General features: G+C 41.4%; 2 protein-coding genes across 6 annotated transcripts in view; both read right to left on the bottom strand.

Moving 5' to 3' along the window:
- Mesr6 (misexpression suppressor of ras 6) overlaps positions 1 to 14,367 on the bottom strand; it is a 764,580-nt gene that overhangs the window by 675,379 nt on the left and 74,834 nt on the right. The gene's annotated exons all lie outside the window — the stretch shown is intronic.
- LOC143208885 (uncharacterized) overlaps positions 1 to 14,367 on the bottom strand; it is a 284,265-nt gene that overhangs the window by 209,029 nt on the left and 60,869 nt on the right. Inside the window, exon 2 of one of the 4 annotated variants that reach the window (XM_076423803.1) lies at positions 2,399 to 2,502. The exons of the other annotated variants lie outside the window; for them this stretch is intronic. Coding sequence (XP_076279918.1) covers positions 2,399 to 2,420 — 22 coding nt within the window. The 5' untranslated portion in view covers positions 2,421 to 2,502. The remainder of the gene's footprint in view (positions 1 to 2,398; positions 2,503 to 14,367) is intronic. 4 annotated transcript variants of the gene reach the window in all.

Genomic DNA, 14,367 nt, shown 5'->3' with positions numbered 1-14,367 from the left:
TTGAAAACGCTACGAACTTTCTTTCCAACCCAATAATTAGACTGTCTAGAATTGATTTAGGATTTACGTAGAACTGTCCAGGACCGCTTGGGAATGTAGAAAAGGGTGTTAAGAGAGGAAAGAAAGGGAAGATCGAGCCCTCGGTTTACGAACGGGCCTGCTGGCGACGTGTTCCCGTTTCGATAGCGGGCCAGGTGTGGGAGTGACCGTGGGAGATCCCCAGTTCGATAAGACGATCGATCGCCGGGACAATACCGCGACGGTATCGATGAAATCGTAAGCGGGAGAGAGTCTATCGGCGATCGTTATGCGATAGATGACCCGGATCGTTAAGGGCCTCTGTTTCCCGTATGCGTGACGCACGCCGCGCCGCGTCGCCATCGCCATCGCAGTTGCATTGGTGCAACGTGCACGCGTGCACACCGATCGGCTCCTGATTAAACGTTCGCACCGGTCGGTCTCGCGGCCTCGCGTAATTTTCGCGCTACGTCCCAGATACCAATTTCGTTGTGACACGATCGCCGTCGTGGCAATCGACGATGTTACACGTGTCATGATTTACAATACGTTGCGCCACACGGCGCACAGTGGCCGAGAAACCGATCTTTTTAGAGAAAAATCTGCCGACAACTCAGTTTTTCATCGATTCAATTGGAATTTTTTTTTAAATGTTCGTGAAGGACTATACTTTGATGACGTGCTGCGCGAAAATCGTTAACTTTCACAAGAAATCATTCCAAATAATTCCATCCACTGCACGAACAAAAAGCTCACAAGATCACTGTTCAAGTTACAGGCGTAATTCCCTTAAGGAGATTAGGCAGTCTGAGACAGCCTTCTTGTCTGGGATTATTAGATGTATACAAAAGTTGTAGTCTTATTTGAATTTCTTTGATTTATAGAGGACTAGACGACTAGACTGCGCAACTTGGTTGCGGAATAAAAATATTTTGCGACGATTGCGGGCGACGGGAGTTAATAAAAATTCACTTCATCCCTTAATCTATTTTTTTACGTTGAGGACATCATAACTGGACTGCGGACTTTATTCATTTATGACAAAAATAAGTAGGTGACATACAAAACAGTGGAAATATCTGACAATTTGAAAAATACTTTTATATTGCTTGTGGCTTAATGAAATTATTAAGAGAAAGAATAAATGTTTGTGTTGCTCCTATTTCTTGCAATTAACTTGGAAAATCTTTATTTTACATGAAGAGATTCGCAATCTAGTCATAACAATATCCATAGATTTATCTAATCTTTTACTGATTTATATATTTCAACCAGCCAATTTTTCCATAAATGCATAGAAATCCGTAGTCTATTGACGATAACGAAGCTGGTTGTAAGTAGAAAAATTGATATCAAACAATCATTGGCACAAATTCAAGACAGTGTCCATTTATTTACCGATTACTAGAACAATTGAGAAAAGAAATAAGTGTATATGTAGCTCCTGTATCTTGCAATGACTGCATACACTTTTCATTCCGCAGAAAAATCCTAATTATACGTGATTGTGCATTGAGGGAGCCTGAAACTTCAGTGTACACCTAATAATTCTGAAGAAATGCAACGAGATCTTTCCTCCTGAAACGGGGTCGCTCATGAAAAATCGACAGTTCAAGAACTTTGTCACAGCAGGATTTAGCGGTGTAATGTGTACACGTGTAATCACAGGGGTTATGGGTCCGCGGTGATTTCGTAATCAGCTGCAACAACTGTACGCCAACGGGAGCCTGTTATTCGTTGTTGGCCTAAGCGACGATCGTCCGTCACGAACGAATTTTCTGGGAAAAGCTCGAGGAATCTCGGTCGTCGATCGTCGGAGAGCCGCCTTTCATCCCCTAACCGTCGGGAGTGTCGGGACACGCGATCTTGAGCAATCGTGTTAGCGCCGAGTCGGCAGTTGGTAGCAGAAAGATAAATCGGAGCAATTTGAACGCAGAGAAGCGCGCGCGATATCATTTCGCGGTAAGGGAGCATCAGATAGCGACGTAACTCTTAATTAGAAAAATGTACAAGCTTTTTCTGCAATGTAACGACCATCATCCGCAGTCCATGGGATAGCCCGCATTTAAAAGCACATTTGCAACATCGTCGCTGATATAGAAATCCCACTACGTAATTATATCGGGCTGTTATCGCCGGAGAACGGCGTTGCGATGAGGTTCCGGTGTTTGCCCCTCGCTCTCCCATGCAACCGTGTTCATTCTCCGCGTATTCGGTAATCGTTATAAAGTAGCTCATTAAACGTAAAATATTTACTCTGCTATCGCGATCCGCTGGCATCGGGGCACGTTGCCGGCTCGTTCGGCGGCAACGGATGCGTTATGTACACCTTTTTTAATTATTTTCCAAATCGTGTCAATTTATTCCGTTTTCAACTTACAAGCCGCCCGCATCTCTACCATCTTGCGAATTCAACCACGAATATTTATTCCCTGCGAACGATTCTAATCATTGCAATCTCTCCGATGCTGGGTGAAACTGTACCTCAAATGAAAGATGAAAATATTGTTAGAGATTGTTCCTTAGATTGTGTCGCATTGGATGATTTGAAACGAACGTCGTAATAAATGAAACACATAACATAACAATAATATCCCCAAATTCTTCTACTGTCTTCATAGTTTTCTACTTTCTATCATTTCTGTCATTTTTGTCGTGAATGCATAAAATTCGCAGTCTATTTGCTTAATGAAAATACTGTTTGAAGTATTTATTTGACTTCAAATTGGAATAGTATAAAATAATAAAATATTATCCGTGCAATAAATTTTTGTACATTGTAAAATAAGTTGAAACGCATGAAGTAATAGTTGAAATCATCATATCTCATACATTTCGAAAATATTATATGAAATGATTATATCTATCACATCCTACAAGAAACATTATTCCAATTAGCAACTGCAAATTCATGTATAATAAATAAATGCCTGTCTTCGAACATTCTGCTTATATGAAACTGAGAAATAAAATAAATCCTGAAGTGTTTCAATGAGCACTTCCCGGAATATTTATTAGTTGAAACGAGAGCTCGGCTTTGATTCTGAAATTATGTAATATTAATTGACTATGACTAGCCTGTGAATTTTCATGAGTCACAGTTTCCGCATAGTTAGCTCGAAATCTACGAATTGCAGTTTGCTCGTTAGCAAGCCAAGGTCAAGCAGAATTTCCTTGGAAGCGCGTCGAATGACGAGCTCACAATTAGATCGAAAAGAGATACCTATCGCTCTGCATAGTGTTTCGCGAGCGTCGTAAAAATTTATAGCCCGAAACATCGGCATCACGGCCGGCGCATAAACATAGTTCCCTCGTCGATCGCGTTGATTTTTTAATTCTTGCAAACGAGTATGTATCGCGATAAATCATAGGGTGTTTCGCATCGACCGATGCAAATTGCTATAATAATTGCGTCGAAAATTGAAACTTACGATCGTCAGTCGCAAAATTTAATTTTCGCAATGCGTGCTTTCGCAACGTGGAGAAAACTTCGGCGACCGATCTTCGAAGTAAGAAGTGTAATTTCGAGAAATGTACTTCGGAATCGAATTAAATAATATTAATTACGGGCGCACGGAGCACCTGCGTGAAATTAAAACGGTAACATATCGCTCGCGGCCACTCGTACGCGCGCGGTTAATTTAATTACATTTTATAATCTCCAATTGATATTAACTTAACGATATCCGCTCTTACATTTGAAATTGAAATGTTGCGATCAGGTAACTTCGGTCTTGCAACAATTTTTAATTAATTTATAGAACGATTAATTATATATATATTCCACGGATAGAAGTTCGCTTTGCTGTAACAGTTCTATACTAATTTGATCTCCTTCGCAACATGGTAGCACACGATTCCGTATAGAGATTAATAAAGCGTTTGCATTAATTAGACTATTTTTATTCGATCCACTGATATCAGTAAGATGTACGCATTTTACCACGCTTATATTCACTTGCCGTGTTGTTGTATGCGTCAAAATCTTGCTGAAATTTTGTATACACACTTGCTTCCGACGACAATTTAATATGATATTAAAATGCACTAAACAGGAGTAAATAATTTTTTCCCTGGTTCTCCATGAAATACCGAATCCAGTTAAATGATCAATAATATTTTTCCCCAAAATTTTAAGCAATTAGTTCAACATTTCTTCTGTTATAAAATTAGTGTCGGAATAGATAGGAAAATTTAATATGAATTTAAATAAAATCGTGACAGTAGTGACTATAATTACGTCAATATAGTTTAGCGCTCCGCGCTTTTATTTTTATAGTCACTAATGTCACGATTTTATTTAAATTCATATTAAATTTTCCTATCTATTCCGACACTAATTTTATAACAGAAGAAATGTTGAAATAATTGCTTAAAATTTCGGGACAAATATGATTAATCATTTAACTGGATTCGGTATTTCATGGAGAACCAGGAAAAATATGATTTTCTCCTTTTTAGTGCGTTTTAATATAAGCGTGACTTTTAAAAAGTTTCTAAGAGATAACTCGCGAAAATGTAAATTCGCCGAAAGATCCGCAATCTCGTAGTATCCAGCTCGCTCCTTCATTACTGTGAAATACTTCGGTGATTCCGAGTTTCGTAGAATGACACGTGGAAATCAAAATTTCCATGAACCGTCGCGGCGGTGGCGGTCTCGCAACGATAAGGAGAAGAAGAACGAGTTGCGTGTAAAACAAATTTACCATTACGCGCCGCGCGCCGGTGAAAAAAGCAAAACCGTGTATCGGTTGTAATTGCTGCGCGCGTATATTGTTGCGGAACGCATTAGAGGTTTCAATGGCCGTCAATTAAACCACGTTCCTCCGTTCCCTCTGTTATTTGTGAACACCATAAAAATTAATCGCTGAAACATCAGAACACCGAGAACAATCAACGTGCCTGCCAGCAAACCGTTCCGTCAGCTATCTTGATCGCTTTAACACCGCCGCACCGAGCCGGGTTCGTCAGAACGAAAACCGTACAGTCCCATTATTATACCAAAGAAACTAAGGTTGCAATAATTAGTTCACCGACCGCTTGCTGTGCTCTCTCTGCACACCATAAAAATATTCTAACGATGTTTACAAATATTCAACGGCCGTGCCATAACTCGATGGAAATTCGCGAGAAAAACTTACAGCGTTCCCGCGAGAGCTTACGAATAAGAGCTATCACAATGCAGCATGTCAAAGTGCTTTTTGTCTGGAAAAATTGCACATGCACTTCAGCGACGCGTGCTTTTATCGTGTTCGCTATTCAACATTTTGCAGCTGGGTTTCCGCATAAATTACAGTGGCAGAGGCCTGTTCTCGGTGAGTTACAGGATATTCTTGTAATTTAATCCTCGGCTTATCGCGTTTCGTCGCCTATAGTGCCTGCCCAGTGCAACCGAGCTGCAACAAAGTCGCCGTGCAACCGCGTCGATGTCGGAACGCCTACCAACTTTTACTGTACGCCACGAACGATGAATAACGCGGAACAGAAGTCCTGCCCATACTTTTACCCTTCGACTATCTTGTCATGACTGTCGCACATCTGACAACTCGAACGAGATTAACGTTGCGCCAGTTAAATGCCACGCGACGCTCTTTATTTGGAGATTCCGCTTTCGAACGCTGAATTTGTGGCGCACGAGTGTTCTGAGGACGACCATTTTTTTTTTGAATGGTTTGTTTGTAGTCAACTGCAAAATGAAAACTATCTGCATCGATTGCAACGAAAATTTATGTACTTCTTCTCTTGAACCCTTTGTGCTTCGAATTATTGTTCAATTTGTTTGTTTGAAATTTACTTTAGAAGACAGTTCCTCGACTGCTGCTTATTTTAAACAATCTTGTTTACTAATTATATGATAACTATAGCTCTCAAGCTTTGTTGTGATTTTTATTTGTGGAACTCACATTTGTTTCAACTAAAAAATTAGACAATTCAATAAATAAAGGAAGAACCGAACACATGTAAGAACCTGATTTGTCTACATTCATCTTTCTCTGATGAAAGGAGTGCAAAGGGTTAATGATTCTAACCCCTTGCGCTGTAACATGTAAAAAGTATGATCCAATAGTTAAAAAGTTCTCTTAGAAGTGTCGGAATTAGACTGCGAATTTACTGCATTTATGACAAAAATAGACAAACACATATTCCCTTATAACAATGACAAGATTTATTTTATTTAGACTTTGTGCGGCTCCTATTGTGATGCGTGCTCTGCTATAATTATCTATACAATCATTAGTAATGATTCATTACGTATGAAATAATTTTTATTATTTCAAAAATTGTAAAATAATAAATCTGGAACCGGTCATTTCGACCGGTGGTGGTAGGTTCGGTGTTAAAAAGATTTAAGGACATCGGTGTATTTAGTTTCAGCTTAATCAGATGATTAAAAGAAGAAAGAATTTTCCATTTGGTTCCTGTGTCTTGTAATCGATGCAGACAATTTCTATTTAGCACAAAGATCTGCAGTCTAGTCCAAATATTGCTATGATTCACTGTATACCTCTACAAGGGGTCCTAAATTCTATAAAAAGGGGTTTAACAAACCAAACGGAGAAGTGGCCTCTAACAATTTCGTCGCGTTCGACTCATCCGGGTGCGTGGCGTATCAATAGCAGTTCCACCATGAAAAAATCAATTGGCCGACACGCGAGACCCCTCGAACTGGCGCGTTAATTGCGGACAACCCTGAAAAAGGAGCAGACCGAGCTGGTTGGGCCGGTGATCAATATCTGCGTGATGTTCCTCGCGTTTCAACGCACGCCGAAGAATTTCCTCTCGCGTTCATGGTATTTCATTATCTCGTTGCACTTGTAAACGCAGGATCAAAGCCGCTATAGAGTGAGAGAGAGGAGGGTGAGAGGAAAAGAGACTGGATGTGCTCGGAGGTCGCGGAGAACGCGTGCCCTCAGCGACACGAAAGGGAACGTCCACATGCACGGATCGGGGCCCGCCTTAATTAAAGGTTCCCCTCTGGTAGGAAGTTCGTTTATTGGTGAACTGTGCGCTACGCACAGATCATGGTTGCGAAACCACGAGGGGGATCGTGGAAGCGAAGGGAGCGAACGACAACGACTAGGAGGATCACTCCGGGCTCTATACAGCCCGGAGAAGAGGTTGCAGCGAGAAAGAGAGCTGGACGAGAGTTATAATCATTGGGGTCGGAGGTTCGCCTGCCAGCCACCTTTGAACGAGCCTGCGAAAGGTTGGTCACTTCGGAAAGTGTGGAATCATAAGGAATCGCGGACAGAATCATCCGTTCGAGGACCCCCCTCGTTTACCTGAGTTATTACTGGGCTCTTACTGTCGCCTAACTGTACACCTTTTCACTTAACCGACGACCAACCTGACACTCTTCGATCTAGTGATGCGAATTCCTTTTTTTTTTTTATTACGGGAATCCCATATGAGATTTATTACAACTAGACTGCGGATCTTTATGCATTTATGGCAAAAATGGGTACGCACAATTTAAAGCAGTGAACATATTAAAAAGATTAAAAGACATCAATGTATTGTTTTCAGCTTCATTAGACAATTAAAAGAAGAAAGACATTTTTATTTCGCTCCTCTGTCTCGCAATCAATGCAGACATTTTTTATTTTGCATAAAGATCCGCAGTCTAATTACAACATAATGTACGTAACAGAGTATAGTGAATAACGGTAACATTAGGAACATTATTGACTGAAGTGATCCAATCTCTTTCTCATGATTTTCAAGTAATTCGATAATCAAATAGTTGTATGAAAGATCGATGCGTAGCTCGGTGGATTCGTTTTGACACCAGAAACAATATAATATTGACTTTTAACAAAATTAGAGGTGACCTTGATTCTTTATAGAATAAACATGTTTTAAAAAATTTCTCGTATTGAAATTTGTAGACCGCTAAACGTTGATTAACTTTTGTTTAAAACACTTTTGGAAACAATTATCCAGTATTTAAAAAAAAATACTTGTATAATCTTTAATAAATCCTACTAATTTAATCGTTTTTGAAGGTGTGATGGACATTTAGAAAGCCGATAAACATCAATCTCCATTGAAGTATCTGTGACACTTTAAATAATAATAATTCCTGAAGAAGGACGAAGTGATTCTTGCGGCATCATACAAGGAAAGGTATACTGAAAATATTCCAATTCCCCAACTCAAAGGATATTCCATATTCCATGTCAAAGGGAAATAACTTCGACAACTTTCATTAGTCCATTAAGAATCACTTATTTAATAAATGATGAACTGTAATTCTAAATTTGAGGTATGCATTTCAAGGTAAAAGAATGCTCTTCTTCTCAAAACAAAAATTTTTAGAAATATTAGATAGGTTCGGCAGGGTTCACAAAAGAAAATTTAGTCATTTTTTCAATCGAAAATCGTACTATGTATTCACAAAGTGTTCATTCTTAAATGATTGTTCTGATAGTTTTTATTAAATTTCATTAATGTCGACATTTTCGGCATCGCTAAACATTTAGAAAGTAATGTACACAGATGCATTAAATACCGATATGAGACAAGTTTTCTTGTACCAAATGAACTGTTAGATCGGCCATCCGGACCACAGTGCAGCTTCGCGACAAAAGCGTGCGGGATAAATCATTTGGCTCCGTTTGGCCAATTAAAATGTAAATCGCCGGTTTCTTTCTTCAGCGCACGGTTCTCGTGTTCAGGTGGTACACACGGCGTTGCCGGTGTGTCGAACGTCGCCGCGACTTGATCGATGATGGCGTTGCTCCTAACGGAGAGATCTTTCTTTCCGAGCAAATCGATTTTCTGACTGGTCGATGTTATCTAACACCGTCGACTCCACTCTTTTTTCTCTAATCCGGCGAATAGTTCGCGACGGACGCACAACGTTACTCGATTCCATATCGGTGATTTCTTGTATTTATAGCCCATTCAGTTGTTTCGAGTTCAGTGCGCTGCTCGCCGCGCCGAGAAACTCGATACACTCGTTGCGGACGTCTTCAGGCGCGTTGTGCACCGTTCTCTAGGAAAGTTAACAGCTTCTCAAATGTATTCTGGCCTATTATTGCTGGAAATAGTTTCGCTTTAATTTGTAGCTCGGTGGGTTCGTACGTTAACAGCAGCGAATGCTTTAGAGGCGTGTGCTAACGGTTTAGGACCGACATAATGCTCTTGCGATAACAATCGTGCGCACGATTTTGGTCAAATAGTTCCTGACAGGAGTTGAAAAGAGAATTCACTTAACACGTCCACTGTGAATTTTGCATGAAGATCTTGTCTATTTCGCTTGTATAAAAATCAGAGTTATTAATAGACTGCGGATCTTCATGCATTTATGAAAAAATTGGCTGGGTAAAACATAAAGCAGTAAAAGATTAGAAAAATTTGAGAATATTGTAATATTGTTGTTAATGTAACAAAGTCATTAGGGGATGAAATCAATTTTTGTTTTACTTCTGCTTCCCAAAATAAATACAGAACATTTTTCTTTTGCATAAAGATCCACAGTCTAGTGATTAATAGTTATTACCAGTTACTTGATTGTGAAATTTGCACCTTAAATTGTAATTTAGTTAATTTCAGAACGGATGAATACCTTTACTGAGAACATTTTCCCTGCAATCTGAGACGTACACAGTACTTCCTTATTTCACGGTACCTAATTTATAAAAAACCAAAGAGCGAGCTGTGAGCAACCCGCAGAATTTTCCGAACGACCTAATATTTTACTAATCTCAAAAATTCTTCTATGATATGTAAGATCTGCATAGAAATCCGTTTCTTTTCTTAATAATTTGGATCAGTCGAGAATAATACAGCAGTGTCTTCAAATTTTTCATCTTCGCTGTTTTGCACTTGATCTACTCATTTCTGCCGTAAATGCATATAATTCGCAGTCGAATTATACCAGATTATACACGGTGGTACACAGCTAAACATGTTCTAACAGACAGGCGAGTTTCAAAGAAATAAATAAATAAACATTTCGAGGGAAAAGTCCTGGCTGAAAAATATCGGAGCATTTCAACTGGAGCACCGAGCGCGCTTTGATCTGCTCGCCTCGATTGCTCGTGGCTGGCGTTAATTAAAATTTAATTTACGCCAAATCACTGGACAGGGAGCCCGTCATTGTGCGAACGAAAAATCCGTCGGACCTGTGTCTGCGTGCCCGTAGAAATACGCGTGTACACGCCCACGCACAGAGCGCGGCATGGCGCGGCGCGGCGTTCGCGGCAAAGCACGAAACGCGTAAAAACTTTTTTTCTCTCCATCGGACGTACGCATGAAAGGGAGAACCGGGGAGCAGCAGCAGTCGGCCCGGCGCGACGGACAGAGCAGAGAGAGGGTGCATTAATTAATTACGAATTCGTTAATTGCCACGAAAATGGCCGACTGGGCGTGCCCAATCGATCCGGCCACCACCTCGAAAAACTCTGCATTCTCTCGGCCCTTTTTCCGCACCCTTCGCTCTCTGAATTTCACCGAGGAATAGGGTACTCGACTGCGCTGCACCCGCTGAGTGGGTGGAGAGAGAAAGAGATATCGCAGAAGAGTGAAAAGGAGAAAGATAAAAAGAGAGAGAGAGAGCGGCAGTCGCAAACGGTCGAAGAGGGAGACAAAAAATGAAAGAAGAAAAAGAAGGGGCCAGGAAAAAAGATGAAGAGGAACCGAGAGAGGCTACGACCGTGTTACTTAATTTAATAATTATATGCTCTTGGTTTTTACGACTTAATTACCAGGCCGCGAGGAACAGCCGCGAACACCGGTGAATGCAACTTTCGTGCACAATACCGTTCTAGAATTATGCTAGCCCGAGTGCAATATTTTCTTGAAAGGCCGCGCGTCGCGAGAACAAAAACCCGAGGCGAAAGCGACCGGCAAAAAACTCGCGAAGAAACGAGTCGCGGTTGCAATTCGGTGAATGGTCAAAGTTGCGCCAAAGGGAAGACGCGGTTGCCATTACCGATAACGGCGGACCAACTGAAATTACTGTTATTAAAGTCTACCGCGTTGCACGGACCGTGTAAACATGCCTCCGCTCGTGTAGAGCCCCTTCGAACACTGCTTTTTCGCGATCGGCCTGGACGCTGAAGTTCTAAGGTCCGTTTCCCAAGAGAATTCAAGAGGACTCCATTTTTATGTAACTCGCCTGTCTTGTAACTCAGACAATTTTCAAGTGAAAACTTCTGTTGGTGCACCGTGTACACAATTGCTGGACAGCGAATGAGCCTGATCCGTCACGCTCCGAGGTGAAACGCTATTCGGGTAAGCTCGGCTCCCCGAGCAAGCGGGAAACAGACAGGTGTGCAATCGCCATAGAAATTTTCAGTAGCGGTCTTATGCGCACAGTATTGGTCTGTTTTTTTATTTTACACAGAGATTCACAGTTCATTGATAAGATAACAATAACGTGACATCATAAATGTTATTTTATATCGTATAATGTGAATAATGTTCATCTACTGGGAGGTGTTCATTCGCTGGACAATTCACCCTAATTCCTGTTTATTTAAACTTGAGGTAATCCTCGGCACAGAAAGCAGTTTGCTAGTTTGTTGTATCTACGATCATAATCGTTATTATCTTGATAGATGCGGTTCTCTCCTCTCGTTAACGGTCGATGTATTCGTTGCGCGAACTTTACGAGTTGTAAAATAATTTAGCGGCGTATGCGTAGCGGGCCTCGATGCACTCGGTGCACTTGGTGCACGTGCAGAGTTGCGTGCAGACGCGGCGTACCGTTATCCTCGCGATACTGTTTGTTCCCGGTGTGTCCGCCTGAACGCGGAATATTTACGCGTGCCGCTAGAATATTTCTCTGCGACATCCGATGCGTTTCGTCTGGCATCTACTCGCTAAGGTTTAACGTTTCCTTAACGTTCCTCAAGCATGACCCAAGCGTGAAAGTTATCGATGAGCGACGGAGACAGGCACGCCTTCCATCCAATCCATACAGACAGAATTCCTTGGGAACATCATAGCTAGTTATCTACACATATGTATGATTAAACTGCGGCTGCGTATGCGAGAATGTTCACCTGTGACTTCTGCTCAGGTGGCTACGAGGCGAAGCGAGGCACATTGGTCTTGCGGTCGATCTAGCAGTTCATGACTATTTGGAAGTTTTAGAGTACAACAACGTAGGTCGTTCGATTCGTTTTGACATCAGCTGCAATATGATGAAGTCAAAAATTATTGAAACGTACTTCGTACATGAGTCGGTTCAATTTCAGTTTGTTTCTAAAACCACTGTTTGCTTGTTCATGGGATCATCCCTCAATTTCCTGGCCTGAGTGATCCTTATTTGACGAGTTCGTTTCAAACTGTAAAGACGTGTCTTGCTTGTGCCTTTCACGCTTCTGAAACTTCATATTCAATTTTGGAATAAAGAATAATCCAAAATAGTATTCATAAAACGTTGATTTTTAAATACTTGTACAATTTGTAATAAATCTTATTAATTTAATCGTTTTTGAAGGTGATGGAAATTTCGAAAGCAATATACATTCAATGAATCTCCATTGAAGTATCTGTGACACTTTAAACAATAATAATTCCTGAATAAGGACGAAAGTGGAAATGATTCTTGCGGCATCATGCAAGGAGAAGTATCATACTGAAAATATTCCAATTTGAATAAATGTGGAACTATCTGGAACTCGAAAGATATTCCATGATGAAAGGGAAATAACTTCGACAACTTTCATTAGTCCACTAAGTATCACTTATTTAATAAGAATCACTAATTAAGAATCACTTATTCAGAACTGTAATTCGAAATTTTTGATGTATGCATTTTCAAGGTAAAAGAATGTTCTTCATTTCAAAACTAGCCAACAAAATAGTCAATGACTCGGAGTAATAATTGGACAATTTTAAAAGGATAACTTTTGGTAGGTTGGAACAATTAGTTTACTTTAGGAACAGAGAAAAAGAAATTTTGAAAACATTGCAATTGGTCTCCGAATTGCGGAGAAAATACTCAAAGTAGTTTTTCACAACTTTTTGATGTGGGCATATATGGAAAAAATTAAAATCCGTTGTAAAAACTGAATTTTTCACGATTTTAGCCTATAACTAAATCTAAAGATTCTTATACCTTCCGATGCCTGTCGTTTTTTAGAATACAATATATGTATGTATATTAACTGGCATATATTTACCAAATGCTGATTTGAAGTGTTTAAAGCGGTAGATGAAGTGTTAAAGGCTATTGGAAGACTACATTAGTAGGATTTTCAATAATTGTGCTGTACCAAAAGAAAGCATAGAAATTTCCTTTACATTGCAATCTTAAATGAAACTATTAGATGACGTTATTGAGGGTGACTTGTTAGTTCACAATGAAAACTGCTGTTGCTATCGAAGGTTTCATTAAAAAGTGTTCAGCCATGTACCATAGATTTCTCAAAATTATGCAACGATCACCGGTCGGTGGTGTGTTAAAATGGCTGACTACTGGCCTCAAATGTTTGTCCACTGCAACAACTACCCCGCAATAATACAGCTAGATAGAGAGATAAAGAAAGAGAGAGAGAGAGCAGGGTCTCCAGGGTCAGATTTTTAGAAGCCACATTGTCTGAGGCTGACCCTAGCGCTCCGCGAAGTGCAAAGACAATAGACAAAGCCACTGAGATCTAGGTGTCTCGAAGGCTAGGCGAGATCCGCCGGTGTCGATGCACTCAGTCGTTGATACGGTGTTTCTCGGTCTGGTCGTTGTGCATGCGTGGTCGACATCGTGATCGATCATCCAGCGTCACGGTAGGGTGCGTACATAGGTATATCAACAGGGGATCGCATCTTTCTTCCTCATTTTTTGCCAGTCCCCCTCCCGTGCGCCTCCTGTCCACGGTTTCGGGTTCGAACGGCACCGCTCGGCTTCCGGTTAACTCGACTTCCGGTTGGCGGCGAGCTGCAGAGGCACCGCCTCGTCCTGCCGGCTTCCGGTCGGTCGGGGTAGAACGAGGTTGTCATGGTGACCGGGTCTGCTGGCAACACCCCTCGAGGCACACCCCCGACAAACATGGCCGTCAGTCTCCCACCCTTTCCTCTCGCCACTTGTTCCCCCCTACCCCGGCTGACCCACGTCACCCGCTCCCCTTTGCTTCGGGTATTTCGAAGCGACTCGTGTCAAGGGGCTGCTTCGACCGGGGGCGGAGGCAAGAATACCCTAACAGCCAGCAGCCGCGACGGGATCCAAACCCCATGGGGCATGGCGTACCCGTGCAAGGACCCTCGACCCCACGAGTGCCACTCGTCTACCACTGTGCCCAGCCCGATCTACACCCTCGCCCGGTCTCACTCTCTCTCGCTCACTCTCTCTTTCCCTCTTCCTCTCACTGCGTAAATATGTGCGTGAACGTGCGCGAATGT

Source organism: Lasioglossum baleicum, chromosome 5 (genome assembly GCF_051020765.1).
Source record: "Lasioglossum baleicum chromosome 5, iyLasBale1, whole genome shotgun sequence".
Taxonomy (NCBI): Eukaryota; Metazoa; Arthropoda; class Insecta; order Hymenoptera; family Halictidae; genus Lasioglossum; species Lasioglossum baleicum.
The sequence above is the reverse complement of the archived record's forward strand: the minus strand, read 5'-3'. Positions and strand labels throughout refer to the sequence as shown.